The 26,806-nt window shown below is 49.7% G+C and overlaps 1 protein-coding gene and 1 pseudogene across 2 annotated transcripts in view; one reads left to right on the top strand and one right to left on the bottom strand.

Moving 5' to 3' along the window:
* Positions 1 to 26,806, top strand: part of Pgs1 (phosphatidylglycerophosphate synthase 1) — a 48,509-nt gene that overhangs the window by 17,478 nt on the left and 4,225 nt on the right. Inside the window, exons 2-9 of one of the 2 annotated variants that reach the window (XM_045159225.1) lie at positions 264 to 453; positions 4,251 to 4,328; positions 7,502 to 7,589; positions 8,533 to 8,722; positions 9,294 to 9,472; positions 12,277 to 12,798; positions 23,148 to 23,296; positions 25,653 to 25,778. In XM_045159225.1, the coding sequence (XP_045015160.1) occupies positions 264 to 453; positions 4,251 to 4,328; positions 7,502 to 7,589; positions 8,533 to 8,722; positions 9,294 to 9,472; positions 12,277 to 12,798; positions 23,148 to 23,296; positions 25,653 to 25,772 (1,516 nt within the window). In that variant the 3' untranslated portion in view covers positions 25,773 to 25,778. Of the gene's footprint in view, positions 1 to 263; positions 454 to 4,250; positions 4,329 to 7,501; positions 7,590 to 8,532; positions 8,723 to 9,293; positions 9,473 to 12,276; positions 12,799 to 23,147; positions 23,297 to 25,652; positions 25,783 to 26,806 lie in introns of both variants that reach the window. The other variant, XM_004655237.3, reaches the window with a different exon arrangement.
* Positions 2,247 to 4,102, bottom strand: LOC123463387 (annotated as a pseudogene).

The raw sequence follows: 26,806 nt of genomic DNA, 5'->3' as shown, positions 1-26,806 counted from the left end.
TCTGGAGAGATGGCCCAGCAGATAAGGCACTTGCTACAAAGCCTAACGGTACAGATTCAGTTCTCCAGTACTTACATAGAGCCAGATGCACAAAGTGGAATATGCATCTGGAGTTCATTTGCAGTGGCTGGAGGCCTGAGAAGAAAAACAAAAAACAACAAAATCTGAAATTTGCCCAAACCTCCCTATCTCCTAGCAGCTGAGAGGCCTGGGTCTGTGAGGTATTTGATGAATGTAACTCATTTGTGTGTTTCTCCAACCAGGTCTCCATGGCTGTTACTGGCTCCCTTGCTGTCCCCAGCTGTCCCCCAGGTCACCTCCCCACCTTGTTGCCTCTGCCCCGAGAGCGTGCACAGATTCCAGTGGATTAGAAACCTGGTCCCAGAGTTCGGAGTCTCCAGCTCTCATGTCAGGGTGCTTTCCTCTCCTGCTGAGTTCTTTGAGCTCATGAAGGTAAGTTGCATGGAGGCCTGAGGGCAGAGAAATCGGAGTTGGAGAGTCTAAACACCCTGTTGTAGGAACTTTTTGTGATATTTGGTTTAGCCTCTTGGGTTCTTTCTGTCTGGTTTCAGCTTCATAGGTGCTTGAGTGGAGCCTCATGCAGAAACCTCCCTAGGTGGCTGGTGTCTCAGAGCAGGGAGCTGTGAGGACAGGGCCAGACCCCAATTCTGGTGGACATATTGACTCCCTTGTTCCTTTTGTTGACAGAGTGGTCTGTGAGACTAGAAATTGTGAGGATTGGCAGAGCCTAGCACACTCCTGCTAAAGATGATGGGGCATCTGTGCAAAGAGACCCCTGTCCCTAGCAACATCTGGGTAGATGCAGTCTGGGAGACCTGTAGTGGGATCTGACGCATGGGCAGTGGCCAGTGCCCATTCAGCAAAGAAGATTTTAAAGTACCTGAGAATGAGGCCACTGGTCTGAGGTCTGGGAGACCTGTTTCTCTGGGACTTGGCTGTGTGCTTTCACTTTCCCTGTTGTAATGGCATCTTTGCAGCTGAGGGTTCAGTTTTTCACATAGTACTCAACTTTACATACCACTTCTAGCTCATGGTTGGACTGCTAATTTGAGCCAAGAGAGTCAACATGAACTCATACCCAGCAACATAAACTCTTGCATTCGTATTAGCAGTGATGCTGGAACGGAGAGCTGATTATGGCTGGGCAGGCAGGTGGGATGCTGGGAGATTGTGCGTGCATGCAGGTGGAGCTGCGCCCTTGGGTAGGAAGTGTCACCTGAAAGCCTGCCCTTTCTCTCACCCCTTTAGCCCTCTTACTCTGTCGATCCACACCTAGCTTCATTTTATTTCTGGTTGGTTGGTTGGTTGGTTGTTCGTGTCTGGGTGGGTCTCGAGACCTTCCTCTCCCCTCTCCTCCTGCTTGTCTGTCCTCTGTTTTGCTTGTGAAAATGATGCCTCAATGTGCACCTTGCTCCCATTTGGTTTCTCCTTAGCTTGAAGAAACAGGTTTTTCCAAGTGGTTTTTCCTCAGTGTCCCAATTGAATGTGGGTGATTGATGGACTGTGTCCCATCTATTGATCCTTCTGGTAAGGTGGCCATGCCATGTAGCAAAGGATCTGCCTGGGCTCTTGGGCCAAAAAGAAGCAAGGTCTTCTTTTCCTGCCTCCAGAATGAGGGGTGGGCAGCTTCTCCTGGCTCATTTGACACTGAGGGGCATGTGTTCCTTTTTTTTTTTTTAATTTTTATTTTGTTTTATTTGAGGTAGGTTCTTGCTGCTTTAGCCCAGGCTGACCTGAAAATCACTATGTCGTCTCAGGGTGGCCTCGAACTCAGTGATCCTCCTACTTCTGCCTCCCTAGTGCTGGGATTAAAGGTGTGTGCCACCACTCCTGATGAGATGACATCTCTTCTGAAGGGGAGCAATTGTCAGTTGTGCTATATGCCTCCCTCCCTCCTTTTATTGTGCTCTCCTGTGGATGGAGTTGTCTTTTTTTTGAGACAGGTCTCATGTAGCCCAGTTTGATCTTTTTTTTTCTTTTGTTGCCATGAGGTATGTTTTATTTTCATTAATCATACAAATAATTTTCTATAATATCCCAGGACAAGCTGGAGAAATTTGGCAGTCCTGTTGGGGGTCCTCAAAAGAGACCTGCAGGCTGGTGGCGTGGGCGCAGAGTGCCTAGGTTCACAGTGCAACTTGTGGCTCAGTGCAGGTGGCTCTTCCTCCACATCATGAGGGGACTCAGGATGATGCGGGGGCGGCTAGTGGGCGAATCCTCTAGGCTTAGGAAATCTAACTCTGTTTTTCCTGCTTAGTGGTCTCTTTGGTTGGCAGGGTGTTTTTTGTTTGTTTGTTTTTGTTTTGTTTTGTTTTGTTTTTTTCCAGGTAGGGTTTCACTCTAGCTCAGGTTGACCTGGAATTCACTATGTAGTCCGAGGGTGGCTTGAACTCACAGTGATCCCCCTACCTCTGCCTCCTGAGTGCTGGGATTAAAGGCAGTTACCACCATGCCTGGCTGGCAGGGTGTTGTTTTGTTTTTTTTCCTTCGTCTCCGTTTTCTTCAATGTGGCTTTATGGAAGCCGGCGATTTCTCCCGTGTCTGGTTTGTCTGCCACTTTTCTCTTCACAAATCTACTCCGTCATATCCCCTCCCTCTCTCCATTAGTCTCTCTTTTATTTTGATGTCATCTTTTCCTCCTATTATGAGGGTCTTGTGAAGGTTGTGCTAGGTACTGTGAGGTCATGGATATTGAGGCCAATTTGTGTCAGGACAATTGCGTTGTAAGCAATCCTACCTTTCCTTTGGCTCTTACATTCTCTCCACTACCTCTTTCTCAATGGACCCTGAGCCTTGGAAGGTATGGTAGAGATGTTTCAGTGCTGAATACTCCTCTGTCACTTCTTGGCACTATGGTGCCTTTTGGGTCATCCCAGTGGTTACTGCCATCTGAAAAGAGGAGCTTTTCTTTTTTTTATTAATTTTTTAAAAAAAATTCATTTATTTATTTGAAAGAGAGAGAGAGAGAGATTGGGTACTCCAGGGCGTCCAGCCACTGCAGATGAACTCCAGATGCATGTGCCCCCTTGTGCATCTGGCTTACGTGGGTCTCCAGCCCTGAGAAGCTTTTCTTAACCAAAAGTGAGAGCAGCATTTATATATATGGGTGTGAACATGAAGTAAAGTGCTTACAGGGCAGTTAGCCAGACACCAGCAGATGTTATACATGTAGGGCTCATGACCCCACCATAGACTTCTCTTTTCATTCTGTTTTTTGTTGTTGTTGTTGTTGTTTATTTTTATTTATTTATTTGAGAGCGACAGAGAAAGAGGAAAATAAAGAGAAAATGGGTGCACCATAGCCTCTAGCCACTGCAAATGAACTCCAGATGTGTGTACCCCACCCCATTGTGCATCTGGATAACATGGGTCCTGAGGAATCAAGCCTTGAACTGGGGTCCTTAGGCTTCACAGGCAAGCACTTAACCACTAAGCCATCTCTCCAGCCCCCACCATAGGCTTTTGATTAGGTTTTCAGTACCAGCCATGTATTCCTTCCCCTGGAATGGGCCTCCAGTCCAATTAGAGAGCTGTTGGTTTCCCCATAGCAGACATGTCACTCTTGCACCCGTTAGGTCATTTGGCCTTACTGGCCAAACTTAAGGTTTGTAATGTCCACTGTTTTCATCATTTATGACTTATCTCTCCCATAGGTCTGCATGAAGCTTAGCTTTTTCCAGCTTTCTGTCAGTGAGTCTACACGGAGGAGATTTTTCCTTCATCTTTTCTATGACTGCATTGCATTTTTAGTCTTGCTTTCAGGCTGAGTAGGTTTTTGTTTGTTTTGTTTTTAAATTAATTTATTTGAAAGAGCAGGAGAGAATGAGCATGCCAGGGCCTCTAGCCCTTTTTTTTTTTTTTTTTTTTTTTTTGGTTGTTGTTCTTTTTTGCCTTTTTGAAGTAGTATCTCACTGTAGCTCAGGCTGACCTGAAATTCACTATGAAGTCTCAGGATGGCCTTGAATTCATGGTTATCTTCCTACCTCTGCTTCCTGAGTGCCAGGATTAAAGGTGTGCACCACCATACGTGGCTGGGCTGCTTTAACTTTGGATCATGGTTCCTTACTTGGTAAGTTGCCATATATGTTTCAGGCGACTTTGAGTATTAATTGAAGACGTAGGGTAGTTTAGCTTAAGGGATGATTTGTCTCAAATATCAAAGAATCAGATTTTCTCAGTGATATGTGAAAACGACAACTGTGGATTTAGAGTGGTTTTTCCTCTTTCAGGGACAGATAAAAGTAGCCAAGAGGCGGGTCGTGATGGCATCCCTCTACCTGGGGACTGGTCCTTTGGAACAGGAGCTGGTAAGCTGATCCCCAAAACAGCTAGACTTGGCACCTAAACAAGCGCCTTTCCACTGGTCTCTGCCTCCCTAGACAACCCTGTCAGGGTTCTGTGAGAATGGCATAGTAGGCCTCATTTGGTGCTGGCCAGTGTCTCCTCACCTTGCACAGGGTGCTTTGGGCTGCTGTGCCACCCTACCCTTGGCAGACAGTGGCTGCAGGTCATGGCCTGACTTCCTGTGGTCTCTGAGAACAGCTTCTGCGCCCCCCCCCCCCAAGGTAGGGTCACACTCTAGTCCAGGCTGACCTGGAATTCACTATATAGTCTCAGGGTGGCCTCAAACTCATGACGATCTAAAGGACTGAGAAGTCCTACAGTCAGAGATTGCATCTGTCTTCCCTTCTGGCTGCGTGTCAGGGACTGTTGGCTATGATTCTACAGAAAGCATCTTGTAGGGTGTAGGCTTAAAAGATATTTTTTCCATCACTTCCATTCTTTCAGTTAACATGAGATTAAATAAACATAAAACTATTTTTAGAGCTGGAAAGATGGTTTAGTGGTTAAGGTGCTTGCCTGTGAAGCCTAAGATCCCCGATTTGATTCCCTAGTACCCATGTAAGCCAGATGCACATGGTAGCGTACACATCTGGAGATTTTTTTTTTTTTTTTTTTTTTTTTGAGGCAAGCCCAACAGACAGGCCTTTTTTTCTTCTTTCAATTTTTGGTTTTTCGAGGTAGGGTCTCATTCTGGTCCAGGCTGACCTGGAAGTAACTATGTAGTCTCAGGGTGCCCTTGAACTCACGGCAATCCTCCTACCTCTGCCTCCCTAGTGCTGAGACTAAAGGCATGCACTACCATGCCCAACTTTTTTTTTTTTTAATGTGTGTGTGAGAGGGAGGGAGGGAGAGAGAATTGGTGTGCCAGGGCCTCCAGCCATTACAATCAAATTCCAGATGTGTGTGCCCCCTTGTGCGCACGTGTGAACTTGCACACATGCGTCACCCTGTGTGTCTAGACCTGGAGAGTCAAACATAAGTCCTTAGGCTTCCTGGCTTAGCTTCTGCATTTAAAAAAAAGTATTTTATAGCCCGGTGTGGTGGCGCATGTCTTTAATCCCAGCACTCGGGAGGCAGAGGTAGGAGGATCGCTGTGAGTTCGAGGCCACCCTGAGACTCCATAGTGAATTCCAGGTCAGTCTGGGCTAGAGTGAGACCCTACCTCGAAAACCAAAAAATATATATTTATTTATTTATTTATTTGTGGGAGAGACTGAGGCAGAGGAAGAGAGAGAGAGAGAGAGAGAGAGAGAGAGAGAGAGAGAGAGAGAGAGGGAGAAAATGAGAATGGGCATGCCTGGCCTCCAGCCACTGCAAATGAACTCCAGACACATGTGCCACCTTGTGCATCTGGCTTACGTGGGTCCTGTGGAATTGAACCAAAGTCCTTTGGCTTTGCGGGCAAGCACTTTAACCACTAAGCCATCTCTCTAGCCTCGGCTGCTGCATTTTAATGATTGGGGAAAACAAAACAAAGCAAAACAAAACAAAGAGGAGTGGGCATGGTGGTACACACCTTTAATCCCAGCATTCAGGAAGCAGAGGTAGGAGGATTATCTTGAGTTCAAGGCCACCCTGAGACTACATAGTGAATTCCTGGTCAGCCTAGGGCTAGAGTGAGATCCTACCTCAAAAAAAAAACAAAGTAAGTAAATAAATCCATAAAAATAAAAACCCAGAAAGTTTGTGAATTACATGAAGTGTGTGAAATTATACTCCATGTCAATAAAGTTTTATTGGAGCATGGCCATGTTCAACGCTGTGTATTGTCCATGTGTGCTTTCCTGCGACAGCGTCAACACTGAGTAGCTATGACAGACCATCTGGCTTACAAAACTCAAAATATTTACTCTGCGGTCTTTTCAGAAAACATTTTCTGACCATATCCCAGCAAATGAACCCAGTTGCAGTAGGTTATGGCCAGTTGGCCACAGGGTTTGCCAGGACTGGTGTTGGGTGCCAGGTCTTGGCCAGCTTTGTTCTACCTGGACTAGCTGGCCTGCCATTATTGTAAGTGGGGCAGACTGGGCTTGGGGAGCCAAGCTCAGCAGGAGTGTCAGGTGCTGGTGATAACACAGTCTAGTGCAGCAGCTTCTGAGGTGAAGTTGGATTTGGAGTTGAGGCAGCTGTTTTGTCCTGTCTTAGAACATGATCTGTTCAGAGACAGGATGGGAAGAAAATGGGCCCATTGCCCATGGTCAATGCTATTTTTTTAAGGTTCTTTATTTTTATTATTTTATTTATGAGAGAGAGAGAGAATGGCTGTACCAGGACCTCCTGCCACTGCAAACAAACTCCAAGTGTGTGTGCTACCATGTGCCTCTGGCCTTCATGGGTTCTGGGGAATCAAACCTGAGTCCTTAGGCTTAAGCATCTTAACTCTAGGCCATTTCCACAGCCCCCTCCCCCTTTATTTGAAGCAGGGTTTCCGCTCTAGTCCAGGTTGGGAATTCACTATGTATCCTTGGGGTGGCCTTTCCTTTTGGTGATCCTTCTACCTTTGCCTCCTGAGTGCTGGGATTTAAAGCATGTGCCACGAAGCCTGGCTGGTCATTGCTCTTTCTGAGTTTATCCTTGTTCAAAACTCCTGGATGGGAGCTGGGAAGTAATGTAGGCATTGGCATATGGAGCAGGAGGGGACATCGGGCTACTCTGAGTGCTCCCCGATCTGCCTCTGAGCAAGGAGGCCTCCCTGCTTCCCAGGCATCATTGTAACTGCATGCTTGGGAAGGCCGTTTGCCTTGGTGGGAGAGAGGGAGAGGAATGTAATGTCCAGGCCATGGAGAAGGGCCATTGGGCAAGTTGTGTCTTGGATTCATTCATTTACTCATTCAGCAAATACTTACTGAGTTAGGGTGCTGGTTGTGTGTCTGTGAGGATTATGTCTGGGGAGCTGCTGTTTTAGACTGGTTCCAGGAAGGTGAGGCCCAGGCTGCTGAGCACAGCATGCCTCTCTGTACTGCACTCACCCTTCTCTTCCCAGGCCCTTCATGGCTGACCAGCCAGCATGTGTCAGCTCCCCAGTGCTAATGATGTTCTGAGGAAGGTGGTGTGGTGGGGCATCAGCTGGTCCTGGTTTTAGGACACATACTTCTTCCTGTTCTGACTTGTGTTGCTTTGATTCTCCTGTGGGTAGGTGGATTGCCTGGAAGAGTCACTGCAGGCAAAGTTGTCTTCTGACCTGAAGGTCTCCATTCTCCTAGACTTTACGCGGGGCTCAAGAGGTAGGTGTTCTACACACGACCCTTCTCCTCTCTCAGATCCTCTGTTTATGTCCCCTGTTCCAGGTGGAATCCAGGCCTAGGAGGATTGCCTGTTTGTCCTAGTCAGAGTTGTTCTGTAGGTGACTAAAGCCCAGCTTGAAACAAATTAGGCAAGAAGAGTTTTGTAGATTCCTGTGACACCTCTTTGGGTGGGTAATGGTTTTGAGGTTGGATTTCCAGGGTCTGTTCCCTGGCCCTGCTTCCTTCCTTTGGGCTCACTTCATTCTGAGGCTCTTTGTGGGGCCTGGTGGCCTAGGTCATATTTCCAGGACACCTTGTCTATTGGAAGGAAGTCTGTTTCCTTGAGGCTCAGGCCATGTCTCCCAAGGACCCACAGTGGGCTTTTTTTTTTTTTTTCCGAGGTAGGTTCTCACTCTGGCTCAGGCTGACCTGGAATTCACTATGTAGTCTCAGGGTGGCCTCGAACTCATGGTGATCCTCCTACCTCTGCCTCCTGAGTGCTGGGATTAAAGGCGTGCGCCACCACTCCCGGCCCACAGTGGGCTTTTGACTAAACTTCAGTTAGTTGTTACCACAGATTTTTCAGTGTGCTGAGCAGCCACAGGTTGGCGTGCTCTCTTGTGGAGCTGGAGTGAGGCTTAGGGCAGGTACTCCCCAAGGCCAGAAAGACTTAGGGTCGCTGATACCTCAGGGGCAGTTGGATGGAGTTACCAGGAGGGGAGCAGGTAAGGGTGGCAAAGCAGATGTCTGCCACACAGAGCACTGCCCTGCGCTTTAGTGTGGCTGGGGGGTCCTCTGGTTGAAAGCAGCATGTTTTGTATGACAAGTTCAGACAGGTTGTCTGGTAAAGTGAGGCCTTCCAGGGAGTTGTTTCTCTCTGGCAGGCAGGATGCCTTTCCTGTTGTGAATCACACCAGTATTTTCTCTGCTCCCTTGCATGAAGGCAGGAAGAACTCTCGTACTATGCTGCTCCCACTCCTGCGCAGGTTCCCAGAACATGTGCGTGTCTCTCTCTTCCACACACCAAACCTTCGAGGGCTCCTCCGCCTCCTTCTCCCTGAGCGCTTCAACGAGACCATAGGCCTCCAGCACATCAAGGTGTACCTCTTCGACGACAACGTCATCCTGAGTGGGTGAGCTTGTGAGCTTCAGCTGTACTCTGGGATGGGAGCAGCAGTACATGGAGGAAAGGAAGGCCAGCCCGTCCCCTGCAGCCTCAGAGCTCTTTGGCCCTGTGCTTGGAGTGGGAGCCTGGGAAGTCAGCCACCATGTACTGAGCACGTTCCTGTGCGGGCCGCTGGGCTGAGTCCCTGCTGCACACACTCTCATTCAGTTCTCTCACTAGGGTGACTATTTCCCTTACCTGATGCTTGGAAACAGATCAGACAGGATGAGTAACTGTCAGGCAAAGCCTGGAAAACAAATTTACCAAACCTGAGCAGGGCCGAAGCCTAATAAGTCTGAGTTATAACACCACCGAGAGACAGTCTGTGGGCTTCGGTGCCTCTTCTCAGAACAGTGGGCCTTTTGGAGGGCTGGTGTCTGTTCTGTGTCGTTATGTATCCTAGTGCCAGTGTCCTGCACATGGCTGTAGCTCGGTGCTTACTTGTTAACTGGCTGTTCCTGGGCTTCTCACTCGACACTCAGTTCCCCGGGCCCTAGTCACTAGTCACACCGTCTTTACCTGCTTCTTCCTCCGTGTAGTGCAAACCTGAGCGACTCCTACTTCACCAACCGCCAGGACCGCTACGTGTTCTTGCAGGACTGTGCTGACATTGCAGACTTCTTCACAGAGCTGGTGGATGCAGTGGGGGATGTGTCCCTGCAGCTGCAGGGGGATGACACAGTGCAGGTGGTAGATGGAATGGTGCATCCTTACAAAGGTAGGAGCCTGGCTCCACTACCCTGCTGGGGTGTGGGTGAAGGACATAAGAATGCATTGGAGACCTTGTCCCAAGTTCTGGAGACAAGTATCAGGGCCTCCTGCTTTTGTGTCTGAAATCAGACAGATGAGACTCACTGGCTTTATCCATCACGCCCTGCAGGCAAGTGCAACTCAGGAATGTGGGAGTTTGGGCTTGGGTCCTGGTGCCTGGTCTGGTTTTACAGGAAGTAGCCTGCCCAGTGATTGCTTCCCTTGGCCTGTCCCCCCACCCTCAGCCCTCCCTTCCTGGAAATCACTTTACCTCATGTTACATGAGTACCTACACATTATGCTCAGTTTTCTCTTTTGATCCACAAAGTCCCAATTAAATACTGTGTGGCCCTCCCTTGAAGACATGCTTGCTGAGCCCTGGTTTACCAGACCAGCATTCCTAACTGTGGAGAAATGGCCATGCTCAGGGTGGGAATGGGGATAGGTGTGCTCAAGGTTGTGTGAGCTACCGCACACATCTGCAGCCTTGTCCTTGCATCATGCCCCTGTGGCTGATGCTCCTCCCCTCTCATGGTGGCCGGCATCAACGAGGATAGATTCCTGTACAGGCAGTTCCTTCAGTGTTCTCAGTGCAGCCTTGAAAGGTATCTGTGTCTGTCCCTGTCCTCAGTCCACTGTAAGGATGGGGGACCTAGCACAGCCTCCGTCCCTGTTCTGCTCTTTCTTCTGACTAGCCAGAGATTTGCTATCTTATCACCTGTTCAGAGAACCAGTACTGCACAGAGTTGATATTCTCCAATTTTGATTATTTTTTTGCTTTTTTGAGGTAGGGTCTCACTCTAGCCCAGACTGACCTGGAATTCACTATGTAGTGTCAGGGTGGTCTCGAACTCACAGCGATCCTCCTACCTCTGTCTTCTGAGTACTGGGATTAAAGGCGTGCACCACTATGCCCGGCTAGTTTTGGTTCTTTTTGTCCTGTTGTCTGTTCTTTCTAGTTCCTTTTGTAGACTAGGCTTTTCTTTTGTTTTTCCTTCCAGAGTTCTTTCCAAAATACTTAATTTTTATATATTTATTTGAGAGAGAAAAAGGCAGATAAGAATGAGTGTGCCAGAGTTTTCAGCTACTGCAACAAACTCCAGACTCATGTGCCACCTTGTACATTTGTCAGACTTATGTGGGTTGTGGGGATCAAACTGGGGTCCTTTGGCTTTGCAGGCAAGTGCCTTTACCACTAAGCTATCTGTCTAGTCCTTCCTCCAGACCTTTTTAAAAAATCTTTTTTGTTTGTTTGTTTATTTATTTATTTATTTGAGAGCAACAGACAGAGAGAAAGAGGCAGAGAGAGAGAGAGAGAGAATGGGTATACCAGGGCCTCCAGCCACTGCAGACGAACTCCAGATGCATGTGCCCCCTTGTGCATCTGGCTGACGTGTTTCCTGGGGAATTGAGCCTCAAACTGGGGTCCTAAGGCTTCACAGGCAAGTGCTTAACTGCTAAGCCATCTCTCCAGCCCTAGGCTTTTTTTTTAAATTAATTAATTCTTTATTGACAACTTCCGTGATTGTAAACAATATCCTATGGTAATTCCCTCCCTCCTCCCACTTTCCCCTTTGAAACTCCACCTTCCATCATATCTCTTGCCCTCTCAATCAGTTTCTCTTATTTTTATTTTTACTATTTTTTTGTGGGGGTAGTGTCTCACTCAAGCCCAGGCTGACCTTGAATTCACTATGGACTCTCAGGGAGGCCTCGAACTCACAGTGATCCTCCTACTTTTGTCTCCCGAGTGCTGGGATTAAAGGCGTGTGCCACCACACCTGGCTAGTCTCTCTTAATACCATCAACTCACTGGAAGGTGTCTCATCCGTGGCACTGAAAATTTTCTGGTAACAATCTATGGCTCCTGTGTGTTCCATTGTCAGAAAAGTAGGTTTCCATATGACTTACTGATATCCTCTTAGATAGGGTCTCTTCATTGGCGTGAACCTCACTGATTACCCGAGACTGGCTGGCCAGTGAGCCCCAAGGATCTGCGTGTCTCTACCTCCCCATCACTGGGGTTATAGGCACTTACCACCACCCCTGGCATTTTATATGGGTCTTGTGAATCAAACTGAGGTGTCTCCCTAGCCCTTTCCATTCCTCATTTTTTTCCTTTCTTTTTTTTTTAATTTAATTTAATTTTATTTATTTATTTATTTATTTGAGAGCGACAGACACAGAGAGAAAGACAGATAGAGGGAGGGAGAGAGAGAGAATGGGCGCGCCAGGGCTTCCAGCCTCTGCAAACGAACTCCAGACGCGTGCGCCCCCTTGTGCGTCTGGCTAACGTGGGACCTGGGGAACCGAGCCTCGAACCGGGGTCCTTAGGCTTCACAGGCGAGCGCTTAACCACTAAGCCATCTCTCCAGCCCTGTTTTTGGTTTTTGAGGTATTGTCTTGTTGTAGTCCAGGCTATGTATTCTTAGGGTGGCCTTGAATTCAGCAATCCTCTTACCTTTGCCTTTTGAGTGCTGGGATTAGGGTGTGTGCCTCCATGCCTGGCCTGCCTGCCCCCCCCCCCCCCCCCCCCCCCCCCCGGTCATTTATATGGCGATCCTCCTACCTCTGCCTTCCAAGTGCTGGAATTAAAGGCGTGTGCCACCATGCCCAGCTTTTTTTCTTTTTTTGAAGTAGGATTTCCCTGTGTACACTAGTCTGGCTTCTTCTTCTTCCCCATCTCAGTCTTCCATGTAATAGGATTACAGGTGGGTGCCACTAAGCCTGGCTCTCAACTTTTTCTCTCTTTCTGTTTTCATGGTCCTGTAGGTGACCGGGCTGCATACTGCAAAGCAGCCAATAAGCGGGTCATGGATGTTATCCACTCGGCCAGGACCCGCCAGCAGATGCTGCATGCACAGACCTTCCATGGTGACTCCCTGCTGAGCCAGGAAGAGGCAGCGGCGGCTGGTGACCGGAGGCCAGCACCCGATACCTGGATTTACCCATTGATCCAGATGAAGCCATTTGAGATCCAGATAGATGAGATAGTCACTGAGACTCTGCTGACTGAGGCTGAACGAGGCTCTAAGGTCTTCCTCACTACTGGCTACTTCAACTTGACCCAGGCCTACATGGACCTGGTCTTAGGCACTCGGGCTGAGTACCAGATCCTACTGGCCTCCCCTGAGGTAAATGGCTTCTTCGGGGCCAAAGGCATAGCTGGGGCCATCCCAGCGGCCTATGTTCACATTGAGAGGCAATTCTACAGTGAGGTGTGTAGCCTGGGTCAGCAGGAGCGTGTCCAGCTACAGGAATATTGGCGCAGGGGCTGGACCTTTCATGCCAAAGGTACGTGGTAGCTGGTCAGAGGACTGCTTCATTATGGGACTGGTTCTCAGGGCTGCTCTGTGCTGCAGTCAACATGGGAAGTCTGGATAGGGTCACATCCCTGATGTACCTGGTTGTACCTGTGAGCTGCTCCGATGTGTCCTTCACAGCCCTTGCAGGCTGTCATGTTTGTCCCAGGTGCTAGGGAGGCAAGACGGTCCTGCTTAAATAGATTTCAGTTATTAGCCAGAAACATAACAAGCCATCATTTTGTTAGTTATTATTATTTTTACATATTTTAAAAATTATTTAAAAATTATTTATTAATTTGTACATATACACCAGACACATGCCACTTTTTTTGGGGGGGGCAGGTTCAAGGGAGGCTCTCACTGTAGCCCAGCCTAACCTGGAATTCACTTTGTAGTCTCAGATCTCAGACTGTCCTCGAACTCAATGATCCTCCTACCTCAGTTTCCTGAGTGCTGGGATTAAAGGCGTGAGTCACCACTCCCAGCTGTGCCATGTCTTGTGTCTGGCTTTACATAGGTGCTGGGGAATTGAACCCAGGCCTGCAGACTTTGCAGGAAAGCACTTTAACTTTTGAGCTAGCTTTCCGGTCCCCAGTTTTTATTTTTCTGGTTCTGGGGGCCAAACCCAGGGCTTTTACCTCAGAGCTAAATTCCCAATCTCTTGGTGTCCATGTGCCTGCCCTGCATCTGAAGAGTAGATAGCATCTGTGGGCACTGGGCCCTTTGGGCTTCTGTTTGTGTAACCCTGAGGCCTGTTGTGCCTGGTCATAATGAGCACATGACTGTGCCCTTGAGACATGAGAGCTGCTTTTTTTCTGGGGGGGGGGGGGGGTTGTTGAGGCAGGGTTTTACTCTAGCCCAGGCTGACCTGGAATCTACTATGTAGTCTCTGGGTAACTTTGAACTCACAGTGATCCTCCTACCTCTTTCTCCTGAGTCATAGGATTAATGGTGTGTGCTACCACACCTGGCTTAACCTGCTGTTTTAAATTTATTTATTTATTTATTTATTTAGTTTTTCCAAGGTAGGGTCTCACTCTGACCCAGGCTGACCTGGAATTCATGATGTAGTCTCAGGCTGGCCTCAAACTAATGGTGATCCTTCTACCTCTACCTCACGAGTGCTGGGATTAAAGCGCCTGGCTAAATTAATTAATTAATTAATTTATTTATTTGGTCTTTTGAGGTAGGGTCTCACTCTAGCCAGGCTGACCTGGAATTCACTATGTAGTTTAAGGGTGGCCTTGAACTCACAGTGATCCTCCTACCTTTGCCTCCCAAGTGCTGGGATTAAAGACGTGCACCATCACACCTGGCTTTAAATTTATTTTTAAATATTTATTTTTATTTATTTATTTGACAGAGAGAATGGGTGCACCAGGGCCTCTAGCCACTGCAAACGAACTCCAGACATGTTTGCCCCTTGTGTATCTGGCTAACATGGGTCCTGGGGATTCGAACCTGGGCCCTTTGGCTTTGCAGGCAAACACCTTAACTGTTAAGCCACTCCTCTAGCCCTTAAATTTATTTTTATTCGTGTGTGTGTGATGTGCTATGAATCTCAGAGCTTTGTGCATGCCAGCAAACTGTTCTACTTCTAAGCAGCGTCCTGGAATTTAACAAAGCACAACACTTAGGAGATTTAGTTGTCTTAGAAACTGTGTGAGTTGGAGAGATACTCAGTTGATAAAGAGGACCTTAATTTCAATCCCTAGTAGCCATGTAAAAAAGTTGGGTGCAGGGCTGGAGTGATGGCTTAGTGGTTAAGGCGCTTGCCTGTGAAGCCTAAGGACCCAGGTTTGATTCCCCAGTACCTACATAAGCCAGGTGCACAGGTGGTGTGTGTGTCTGGAGTTCGTTTGTAGTGGCTTGGAAGCCCTGGCACACCCACTCCCTCCCTCCTTCGCTTTCTTCTTCCCTTCCTTTCTCCTTATCACTCTCTCAAATTTTAAATATATATATATATGTTTAAAAGTTGAGTGCAGTGGGCACACACTTGTAATCCCAAGCTGTGGAGATAGAGATAGGATTGCCAGTTTATCTCATTGGTGGGCAGTCTTTGCATTAAGTAAGAGACTCTGCCTCAAAAAAAAAAAAAAAAAAAAAACCAGGTGTGGTGGCACACGCCTTTAATCTCAGCACTTAGAAGGCAGAGCTAAGTGGATCAGCATGAGTTCGAGGCCATCCTAAGACTACATAGTGAATTCCAGATCAGCCTGGACCAGAGTGAGACCCTACCTCACAAAAACCACGCACACAAAAAAAATTGGATAAGGGCGAGAGAGATGATTCTGTGGTTAAAGGCACTTGCTTTATAAAGCCTGATGGCCCAGGTTCACATCCCCAGTGCCCAGATAAGGCCAGATGCCCAAGGTGTCATGCATGCCATGAGTTCGTTAACAGTGGCAGGAAGTCATGGCGTGCCCATACTCTCTCTGCCTCTCCCTGTCCTAAAATAGAAATAGGCTGGAGAGATGGCTTAGCTGCTAAAGCGCTTGTCTATGAAGCCCAAGGATCCAGGTTGGACTACCCAGAAACCCACGTAAGCCAGATGCACAAGGTGACGTGTGCAAGGTCGTGCACTAGAGTTCAATTGCAGTGGCTAGAGGCCCTGGTGCATCAGTTCTTGTGTGTGCATGCTCTCTCATTAAACAACCAAACCAAAAAAAAAAAACAAAAAAAAACCACGGCTGCTGAGTTGGCTTAGTGGTTAAGGCGTTTGACTTCAAAAGGACCCACATAAGCCAGATGCACAAGGGGATGCATTCGTCTGGAGATCATTTGCAGTGGCTGGAGGCCCTGGCACAGCCATTCTCTCTCTCTGCCTCTTTCTCTCAAATAATAAAAAAATTACCAAGAAGAACTTAAATAGGAAAAATAAGATGGCATTATTATTTTTTTTACCCTAAGCTTCTATATTTTAATTTATTTGAGAGAGAGAAAGTGTATGGGCATACCAGGGTCTCTTAGTTCTACAAACAAACTAGACTCATGCCTTACTTTGTGTGTCTGGCTTGACATGGGTACTAGGGAATCGAACCCAGGTTGGTAGGCTTTTCAAGCAAGCACCTTTACCCACTGAGCCATCTCCCCAGCCCAAGGTGGAGCACTTTGGAGGAAGACACCCGATGTCCACTTTTGGCTGTACCTTCATGCTTACCCTACATGCACACATGCACACAAACATGCTCATACGCAAAAATAACTGAACTGACTCTTCAGTGTGGAGTTGTGAGGTAGCTCACCTGTCATAGGCCCAGCTCGTTCTTCGAAGCCCTTGTTCCTGTCCAGGCAGGTGGCGATGTGGAGAGTGGGAAGTGACTACCCCATTGAATGTTGGGCTCATCTTAGCATGACCTGGGCTGAGGCAGGCTTTTGGTCAGTAACTTGGGCAGACAGAACTGGCCGTGGGCTGGAGTGCGAAAAGTACTTTGAGGTTGTCTCAGTTACTTCTGGGTGGGACACTAAAGGAAAAGGTGGACAACTGGGAGAAGCTTGTCACTTTGGAGAAGTTCGTGACTGAGACCCAGGCCTCCGCACAAGCTGCAAAACCATGGTTAGACAGCTATGCAGTTTGCCCTTCCTCATCCGTCCTGTGGCGTCGGGCCCCAGCCCAGTCTGTGGGTCAAGAGGACTCTGCCTGCAGTCCTCACTCTGCTGTCTATTGTTTCCTTGAAGCCCTGCTGATAACCGTATGGTGACTCCCCAGTTACTGCTGAAGCAGAAATACCCAACAGGCTTTTCCAGTGTGCCGCACCTTTTCCCGGACTGCACTCCTGCCATTTGCTCCCTCCCCTCCCCTCTGCTCTCCCTGGTGTGGGTGGGGCCCTGCCATCTGGGAGGCATGGAGAGCCAACAGCTGGATCCCAGGGTGTGAGTGAAAGAAAAAGAGGTTTCTTTTTTTTTTTTTCTTTTAGTTTTTTGAGGTAGGGTCTCACTGTAGTCCAGGCTGACCTGGAATTCACTATGTAGTCTCAGGGTGGCCTTGAACTCATGGTGATCCTCCTACCTCTGCCTCCCAAGTGCTGTGACTAAAGGCGTGTGCCACCACACCTGGCTTGTTTGTTTTGAGGCAGGATCTCTTGTATCCCAGGCTCACTATGTAGCTGAGAATGATGAACCTCTGACCCTCCTGCCTTCACTTCCCTAGTGAGTGCTACATTGCAGGCTTGGGTAGCCACATCTGTCTGGCTTGGAGGGTTTCTTGTAAGAAGCTCTGGTGTAGAGCCAGAGCTAAAAGATCACTCTATGCTGAGGTGAGAGGCCAGAGGTTAGAGGTCACTCTGCTGAGGTGAGAGGCCAGGCCCCTTCTTTGCTGACAATGGGCCTAAAGCCACAGCCTTTTCTGGCTGGCACACCCACTGACAGCTACAGTAGCCTGTGTCAGGGCAGGCTGAGTGGACAGCTCATGTGGGGTGGGTTTGGGTGGTCTGTGGAGTAGGCTGTTTCTGGCAGGGCCTGTGTTGGGTACAGCCTGGGCCTATTCAGGCCATCTGTCTTGAGCACCTGAAAACTCCTGCTGATTACTGCACAGCTGGCCCCACAGTCCCCTGCCCACACTCCTGGAGGACAGGCCTGGACTGGCCACAGCTCCTGCTCCCTGGAGCCAGAGAGTGAGCCAGGATTCTGCGTTCTAGGTTCTTGCATCCTAGCAGCTTCCCATTTATCAGTTTAGCTTCCCCTAGGAAGTCAGGCAGCCAGATGCTTTGAGGATTGAGTTGACCTTGCTGGTGGCCCTGTGAGGGTGGCATGAAGATTGGTTTGATCCCTTCCCTTGGGAAGCCTGTTGACAGGGTGGATGGAAAAAACTTTCTTTTTTTGAGGTAGGGTCTCACTCTGGCCCAGGCTGACGTAGAATTCACTGTAGTCTCAGGGTGGCCTCGAACTCAATGGGGATTCTCCTACTTCGGCCTCCCTAGTGCTGGGATTAAAGGTGTGTGCCACCACGCCTGGTGAGACAATTTTTTCATGGCAAATAACCATCCTATCCTGGTCAAACAGTGGACCAGTGAGTTTCCATGCAAGTTGCCTGCTGACAGGACTGCAAAGGTGAGGACTTACCTTTTAGTGTTTCTGTTACCAAATACTGCTGAGGAGCTGGGCACAGCAGTGCCTGTCTCTAATCCTAGCACAGGGAGGTGCAAGTGGGAAATCCAGCATTCAAGGCCCTGTGTCAACAAACAAAACACACTGCAGGGGTGGGTTGCTTTGCATCTGCTTGGCTTTGTGTAACAGTTGTCTCTTCTGCTGAGCCCATGTCTCCTCTTCAACAGCCTGCGGGGCTTTGCCTCACTGCTGGCCTTGCTGAGGTTCAGAGAAGCAGAGGTCCCTTCTACTGTTGAGGGTGGGCCCCAGAACTGTCTTTTGCAGTAGGTTTGTCTTTTGAGTTCTTATTTGGATTTTTTGAAGACAGTATAGTGTAGAGATCACCAGATGTGGAGCGTAGAAGCTTGGCCCACATTCACCTTTGGTAGAGGCTTTTATGATTTGTGGTTCAGTTTTCCCTGGAGAACGGGGCCATGGCACTGCTCTGTCTGAAGAGCCCAACCACCCTTGGCTTGCAAGAGTGTCTGTAAGATGAGCAGCAGCTTGCAGCCAGAAGGGGAGGATGAGCAGAGTGAAAGGCTGGTGTCAGGCAGACGGAAGTCTGGGATCTCTTGACACAGATTTCTGGCTTTCTTACCGCACACATGCCTCTCAAAGATGGGCTTACATACCTGGCCTGTTGGCAGTTGTTGCTTAGCCCCGTAGAAGAATGCTGTGGAGTGCCCAGTGTTTCCTCATTATCAAAAAGGGAAGGGCATAGGGGCTGTGGCTTGCTGCTGCCACATGGCATCACCACATAATGCTAGTCCAGAAGAGATCTCCATTCACGAGTGAAGCAGAGCACGAGAGGCAGAGAGGTGCATTAGTGGTAGGGTGCGTGCCTGGTATGTGCTATGCCATGGGGTTCTGTCCCCAACACTCCAAAAAGTCCCCCAACTTGGGGGTGGTTTTTTTGAAAGCATCTTATTTCCACCACTGTGAAATCCAAAACCCATAACCTCCTGTGTGGAGGGAGGGAGCTATGGAGCGGCCCTATCTGTTGGATTTTTTTTTTTTTTTTTTTTTTTTTTGGTTTTTCGAGGTAGGGTCTCACTCTAGCTCAGGCTGACCTGGAATTCACTATGGAGTCTCAGGGTGGTCTCGAACTCATGGTGATCCTACTACCTCTGCCTCCCGAGTGCTGGGATTAAAGGGGTGCGCCACCACGCCCGGCATGTCTGTGGGAAGTTTTGTTGCTGTTCTTTGAACCCAGCCGAGTAGGACAGCTCTGAAGCCCAAAGTCTACCTGCACATCCTTGGCCCCAGGGGATGACATCATCGTCACAACTTCTTGCCTTGAGCAAGAAATGTACTGACTGGCCTTGTCACAGCCCTAACCAAGACCAAGCGCCGTTAGCCCTTCAGGTAGGCCCATACTGGGCCGTGTATTGTCCATCCACCAGGGACACGGGTTCACCTCGAGACATGCATTTGTGGGGATCAGAAGGTGAATTTTAACATGTTGATTTCTTCTGGAATGAAGCATTCTTGATTAACAACTCCATGTGTGCGACAGGGTGGGAGGTGGCTATTGAATTAAGAGATTGCTGTTGCTGCTGACAGGGGATCTGTTAATGATTGAGAGAATGCCACTATTTTTATTGTGTTCCCGACAGGCTGGTTGGCATTGTGCCAAAGGTGAACTGATGGGGCAAGCCAGCAGCCCCTCCCTGTTTGCCTGGGCTCCACATGGCCTGGAGCAGGCAGGTGTGCTCCAGGGTGGGGCTGTGGTGCACATCACCTCAGGCAGAAGTCCATGCCAGCCCTGGGGCCTCTCATTGTCAGCTGTTCTGACAATTGGCTGGTTGCATCTTCTGTCCCCTTGCTTCTATGGGGCTCTGAGAACTTTGGGATTTAGGGCAAGATCCTGGTGCCTGTGGGAAGGGGTTGTGTTTCTTTCAGGGAGAGATCCTCAAGAGAAAGCCCCAACCTAAAATGCCAGGTCTTCTTGTTGCTGCAGATGAACTCCATCTGGCTTTATGTGTACACTGGAAAACAGCACAGTCCTGCAAGTTTTGCAAGAAAGTACCTTTCACTGCTGAACCTTCTCCCTAGCCTGCTTTCACACTTAATCTAACCTTCTGTGGCTGGAGGATCAGTATTACTGTCACGTTATTCTGACGATCCAGCTCCCATGTGCCCTACATGAACCATTTGGAAGCACTGGGCATGCCCATTGGAGCTTCTGTCTCTCAGGAAACAAGCACCATAAGGATCTGTGCAAATTGCATGCAGAAGAAGCCCGGCACACCGAGTCTAGGCCGCTGCATGGAGCAGGGAGGGCCTGAGCAGAGGCCTGCTGGAAGAGGGAGGTCTCACCAGGCTTGCAGAGTGGTGTCGCTTGGGAGATTGGAGGTCTGTCAGAGAGTGCTAGGGCTTGAGCTTGTTTGACCTAGGCTATGCTTTAGATGGACAGGGTGGTCTCTAATTTAAAAAATAAAAAAAAATTTGAGGTAGTATCCCAGGCTGACCTTGAACACACGCTAGTCTCAAGCTGGTCTGAGCTCAAGAGATCCTCTTACCTCTGCTTCTCCAGTGCAGGTTGCTGGGATTAAAGGTATGCGCCAAATTATAAAAAAATTAAGCTTAATTTTTTTACATAGGATCTCAGGCTGCCTCAAATTCACTATGTAGTCCAGGTTGGCTGTGAGCTCATGGGAATCCTGCTTCAGCCTCCTGAGTGCTGGGACTACAGGTGTGAGCAAGGGTACCTAGAACAGAGGTATAAGATTCTCAGCCCAGGGCAACCTTTTGTGCCCCCTGTCATATGCTCTGTGGTGACCTCCCTGCCTCAGGTTCTCCCTGGTGAGCAGGGTTATGAATGACCTAACCCCCAGTCCACTCCCCAGAGTACTTTCCCCAGGCTGGTTCCTGGAATGGTAGAGATGTTGGGCCCAAAGGTCAGGCCCTAGGGTGAGGAATTGGGCCTTGATAACAAGTTTACAGCCCTGGGCTGGAAATGGTGTTTCCTGAATCTTCCCCAGAAGCCTAGGGCCTTACAGGAGGAAGACAGAGGGAGATGAAACTCAACTGAAAAGTGCTACTAGATTTCTCTCCCTAATTGGAAGCTTCCTAGCAATCCTGTCCTCAGGGCACTAGCTCATGGCTACACCTTCTGACTTGAAGAGCTGAATGGAGAAAGGTTATTCCCACTGTGCCAGGCCCTGCAGGGAGAGTTCCCCTGGATGTGGCACAGGTGGCACTGATAGCCTCCCTTTTGGTCGTAGCTGCCCTGCCTCGTTGGGTTCACCAGAGGGAGCCAGGCTTCTCTTCTGGTCTTCATCTTCAGCACACTCAGTGACCGCTTCTGCTGGTTCCAGGAGTGGTAGAGACGTTGGCTCAAAGGTCAGGCCCTGGGTGAGGACTTGTGGTGTGATAACTAGTAGGTTAGAGATGTGAGATGCTCTGAAGGTCAGTGTAAGCCCCAGAGGAAAGCTGTGGAGGGAGGTAGTCATTTGTCCTCCCAGGAGTGATGCTGTCCCATGGGTTGGTTCTGGGAGAAGGGTACTAGAAGGAAAGTCTTATTTTTTTTTTAATACACAAGCATAGAATTTATACAGTGTACAAGCAGATGAAAACCATTTAGGGACAGAGACAGAGAAGCAGTCATGCATGTGATATGCTGTCTGTCATCTGGGGGCTGGAGGGCCTGCCTGTCTCTGCCAGCAATCTCTGGGTTGCTTTTGAGAGAACTGGCCAGTGTTTTACCAGAATTTGTAAGTGAAATGCATGTAGCACTGGGCACTGCCAGCCTCCCTCACAGATGGTTGTCTCGGAACCTTGGTTCCAAATCACCTGATTCCTGTCACCAGGGATGGGTGGGCCTCCCTCTTCTTTTCTCTCAGAGTGGGCTCAGGCAACCCAACTGGTAGATTATGCTGAGCAAACACAGTGTGGTGCTTACTAGGGTGCAGAACGGAGGCTGATGTCATGGGCAGAGTTGCGCCAGAAGTGGCAGGTGGAAGGAAGTGCTTGTCTGGTCTGAGACTGCTGGGTTCTTGCCCTATGTTCTCTCTCCCAGCTTTCTGCTGGGGAGAAGCTGGGGAGGAGAGAGGGTGCTTGAGCACAGGAAACGCCAGGGATGTGGAAGGGCAGGTGGAACACCTCAGGGTGGGGTGAGCTGTCTGGAACAGAGCTGCCAGGGGCCAGGGAGGGGTCAGCTACCTCTGTGATGGCCTTTCCAATTGCCTGTAAAGCCAGAGGTCCTGCTGATGAAGCAGGGCCCAACATGGGCAAGTGGCTTTGATGTGCTCCCTCAGGGAGGGCGCAAGCATATTATGGGAGCAAGCAGCAGGGCCTTGTCTCCTCTCCCAGAGGTGTTCTTGGAAGCATCACTGTTCTGCCTGTGGGCCCTTGGAGAGCCGTGGTGGGAGGCCAGGTGATCTGGCCCAGGCAGGCCCACTGGGGCCTGTGAGTGTTGGGTCTTCCTGATGCTGGGCTAGGTTTTCTGGGGTCAGCGTTCTTGCATGTGAGGGGCAGTGTGGAGGGCAGGGTCGAAGCCAGGCCTGAGTGTATGCTTCTGAGAGGAGGAAGCTGGGGCAGCTCGCACTTACTTCTGTGCTGGGCGGGCTGTGAAGCATGGGGCAGCAGGGCATGGGATGGGTTGCAGAACAGAGGTGCTGCGTGGTCATCTGAGGGTTCTGCCAGGCGCTGTGGCCTTGTTAAGAAGGATTCCCCACATGTAGTATACTGGGGCAGCTCCCTGCACCATTGGGTACCTGTTGAGCCCTGCATTTTCCCGGTGACACCTGCTGGGCTGTTTCACCAGTATTTATAGAGCTAGTCGGAGACTTGGGTGCCCCGAGCTAGAATGTGGTCAACTTGTCTTCAGCCAACTTGACCCTACCAGATGCCTTTGCCATCCCTTGACCAGCCACCTCTGCTGGCTCAGGCAGAGCCTGTTGCTTTCCTTGGTGCTCCCCAGACCCATTGGGGGGGGGGTGGTCAGGCTTCATTCCCAGTCAGACCAGAGAACTGGGGTTGGAGGCCATGCACCCTGCACTCTAGGGAGGGGCTCTGGGGGTAGCCGAGAAGACCCTGGTACACCGCGCAGTGTTGCTGTGTCCTGTCCAGGGGCCAGCCTGCTGTCCTGCTGGAGCATCTGGAGTGCTAGACCAGGCCTCAGCAGGAAGGGTGGTGGGGGGCAAGCCCTGATCAGCCTGCTGGCCGCCTTCCTCCTCAGGCGAGAGTGCGTGGCGAAGACCTCGGCAGATGTGTGCTCACTTCTGTCTGCACGTTGTCTCTTCCCTGCAGGCCTCTGGCTCTACCTGGCAGGGAGCAGCCTGCCCTGTCTCACGCTGATTGGCTCTCCTAATTTTGGGTACAGGTCAGTTCACCGGGACCTGGAGGCCCAGATCGCCATCGTGACAGAGAGCCGTGCCCTGCAGCAGCAGCTCCATCAGGTTGGTTGGTAGGACTTTTGATGCTTGGGGTACAGCCGGTTCCACATTGCCAACTGCCTTTAGATGCCTCATCCATTGACTGCTGAGACCATGAATGAGACTCAGTGAGAGAGACCATGGGTCTCCCCAATTCTGAAAAGAACCTCCCTCAGAGCCATGCCTTGTGATAGGCTAGCACCGCCTGTCTTGGATCATCCTTCCTGTGCTGGAATAGAATGAGTGCAGCTGGACGGGCCGTCCTTTCTTCTGAGAGCCAGCAGGAATGTTAGAGTAGCGTGGCACAGGGTCGTTGGCCTTCCCTAGGTGGAGCATTACTTTATTTTCTGTTTAGAGTAGATACAGACACCTAAGAGGTCATGCCCGCTTTCACATGAGTCTCAGTATTGGGCTACCTGCAGCAGTACTCTGGCTGTGGGGTGTGGAAGGGCCGTGTGGAGTCCTGGGAATGCAGGCCACACACCTGAGTTTGTGTTCAGGAATCATTGTTCATGGATGAGGAAGCCTTGTTCTCCAGACCTAACTACCATGTCTGGGAGTCTTGTCCTTCACTGACTAAGGGCCAGGAAAGGCTTTATGAGTGGTCACGAGGAAGTAATACTGGCCATACCTGGGTAGCCATTTGGGTGATTGGGTTTGTAACTGAGTTTCCTCTTGCAGAGACTTAGGGCAGATGGCCGAAGACACCTACCCCACAAGCTGAGGGATTCCTGTCATAGGCAACAGCTGGCCTCAGAGCAGGGGTGTGGGAAAGATGTGGAACTTGCAGCTCTGGACAGTGGGATACCCTGGAGCCATATGTGTGCCTCCACTGGGAGAGTGGCTTTAGATTCGGGTCAGTTGTAGGGGTATCTGGGTTGATCTGGGGAGCAAGTGCCCAAGCCTGTGCCCTGGGTCCTAGTTGTTGACCGATCCCCACTTCCTGCGTTGGGGATCAAAACCCACATCCTGGATCTTGAGAAAGGCTGGCCTGTTGTGGTTGGGGCTGATTTCTCAAATGACATACTTGGGATATTTTCTTCCCAAATCTGAACCCCAGGGCTCTCAGTTGTGGGGGTTGGCTTGCTGGTCTCTTCCGTTCTTCAGGACTTGCTAACATGGGTGCCTATGCAGTAGATAAATGTGTTTCTAGATGTTTCCACCTATGTACTTTGTATATTTGAAGGTTCAGTTGTCCTTCTTGCCCTTTAGTGCCTGCTCATTGGGTATCATGTGCTTTTGGGGATGCGCAGCTCACAGCTGGAATCCCACAGCTGGACCTGTGCTCAGAAGCTGCTGCTGGAGTACTCTGGGACTCGGAAGGGCCCTGAGCCTTGGGAATGGGGCAGATTTTTATCAGAATCCAAAGTACCTCCCTTGACTTAGTGGGAACAATAAAAACGGAAAGCTTCCTGGTTTTGTTCAGAGAACAGTTTTCCACTTGTGGCCCAAGAAAGACTCTCTCAAGCAGCATTGTGGCCTCTCCCAGCTGACTTCCTTCTCTGTCCTGGTGGTAGAGTCTGAGGGTGCTGCAGCATTTCTGGTAATTTAATTGAAAGCTTGTCTGGGTATTCATTGGAGAACAAGCTGGAGCCAGGTCTGTGGAGACTTCTGAAAACCAGTCCCCTGAGACCAGAGCTGGCTCCTCCATCAGGCACATCCCATCAGGGACTGAGACCTCAGTACCAGTCAGTAGGAGGCCAGTGCACGTGTGTGACATGTGTTGCTGGGATGGAAGAGCCAGCTGTGGGCCCCCACTCCTGGAAAGTTTAGTGTGAACACTGTTTTTGTCGTGAAGGCTATGAGTGTGGGAAAGGTGCAGGCAGAGGTGAAGTGGGACCAGTCTTGTAAGTGGAGCTGTTCAAGGCTCCTTACCTGTGGCCAGATTCCTAGAAAGGTGACTCAGTCCCCACTTGTCCCAGCAGTGTGCATTTGCCAGGATAAAGACAGTTACAAGGACTTTTTGCTAATTTGATAGAAGGAAAGCTATGTCTTGTTTGAAAAATACTTGTTTTTCCTTTCTGTCTTTTCCGTGCTGGCAACGAAACTAAGGACCATTGCGCAGGCAAACTAATACTCTACTCCTGAACAACACCCCAGCCCAGTGCCTTACCCTTTTGATTCATCCTGGCTTATTTAGTGAGTGTAGACATCTAAATTAGGCGTTCTAGCAGCTTGTTTCTTCACACAAACTGAAGAAGTTGAGACTGAGATCCCCAGTTACAGTCCGCAGAAGACCTTCTTAGCTTGTCTTGAGTGTCTTGTTTCTGCACCGGGCGGGTACCTGCTGTGTCCCTGGCCAGCGTGACACAGCATCAGTGTGTCACCTGGTGTCGGGGGATGCCTGATTGACTGTTCCTGTCTTCTTTCCATCCTTCAGGAACAGGAGCAGCTGTACCTGAGGTCGGGTGTGGTGTCCTCAGCCACCTTTGAGCAGCCTGGCCGGCATGTGAAGCTGTGGGTTAAGATGGTGACTCCACTGATCAAGAACTTCTTCTGAGGACAGGCAGGTGCTGTTCTCACATGGGAGCTCTGTGAACATCATGAAAACATCCCAAGGGCCACTCCACTGCTTCCTTGCTTGGGCACTGAGCACTGTCTGTCTGGTCATGGACACCTGTTATCAAACAGAGTGTTAAGCCAAGCAATGGGTTCACCTCTCCTCAGGTGCTGCTGTCAATGTCCCTTCCACTCTTCCTTGCCTGGGGGTCCTGGTGTTCTTTTGGGCCAAGGGCTTATTGGCCCAGGAGTCAGAAAAGCAGGTTCAATCCTTCCTCAGCTGAGTACAGACCTCTAGGAGACTACCCAGAGGAGGAAGAGCGGCTCTGGCTGGCTGCCTTGGGCAGCTGCTGCTGAGTGGATGAGGTTGCCACTGAGCCAGACCTTGGGGCTGCTGCCTTGCTGTCTCCCTGATGTGTCTGTGACGTGCAGCTCCAGAGAGTGATGATGTAGACACAGATGTGACTGCCAGTCAGCCATAGGGTACATTCTGCCTGGAAGAGTCCATGCTGTGGGCTGGCCCCTCGAGCTGCCCTGCTTTGGACGCTTGGACAGGATTGGCTGCCATGAGCAGTGGGGTCTCTCTGTACCCCAAGTGTATCCTGGAGGGTCTGTGGGTCTTCTGGATTAGGCTTGTGGAGGGGGAGGGTCAGTTCTAGGTGGCACCTCACATATGCACCATGGATCTCTTCTTTCTCTCAATGCCATTTTTCATCATTATTTTAATTACTTTAAATTTTACTTGAAGTTGAGTATGGTGACACACACCTTTATTCCCAGCCCCCAGGAGGTTGAGATAGGAGGATCCTATGAGTTTGAGGCCAGCCTGGGCTACAGAGTACATTCTAGGTCAGCCTGGGCTACAGTGAGACCCTGCTGCAAAAAAAAATTTTTTTTCACTTAAATATACAAATTTAGAGTAAATGTCACTAAAAGACCCAACAGAGTAGCTCATTCCTCCCTAGCAGCGATTCTGACTGGCTTCCTCTGATATTCATTCACACATGTCCATGCTTCTGAACCACATGTGTGTAC

Source organism: Jaculus jaculus, chromosome 9, assembly GCF_020740685.1.
Source record: "Jaculus jaculus isolate mJacJac1 chromosome 9, mJacJac1.mat.Y.cur, whole genome shotgun sequence".
In the NCBI taxonomy this organism is placed as follows: Eukaryota; Metazoa; Chordata; class Mammalia; order Rodentia; family Dipodidae; genus Jaculus; species Jaculus jaculus.
The sequence above is the reverse complement of the archived record's forward strand: the minus strand, read 5'-3'. Positions and strand labels throughout refer to the sequence as shown.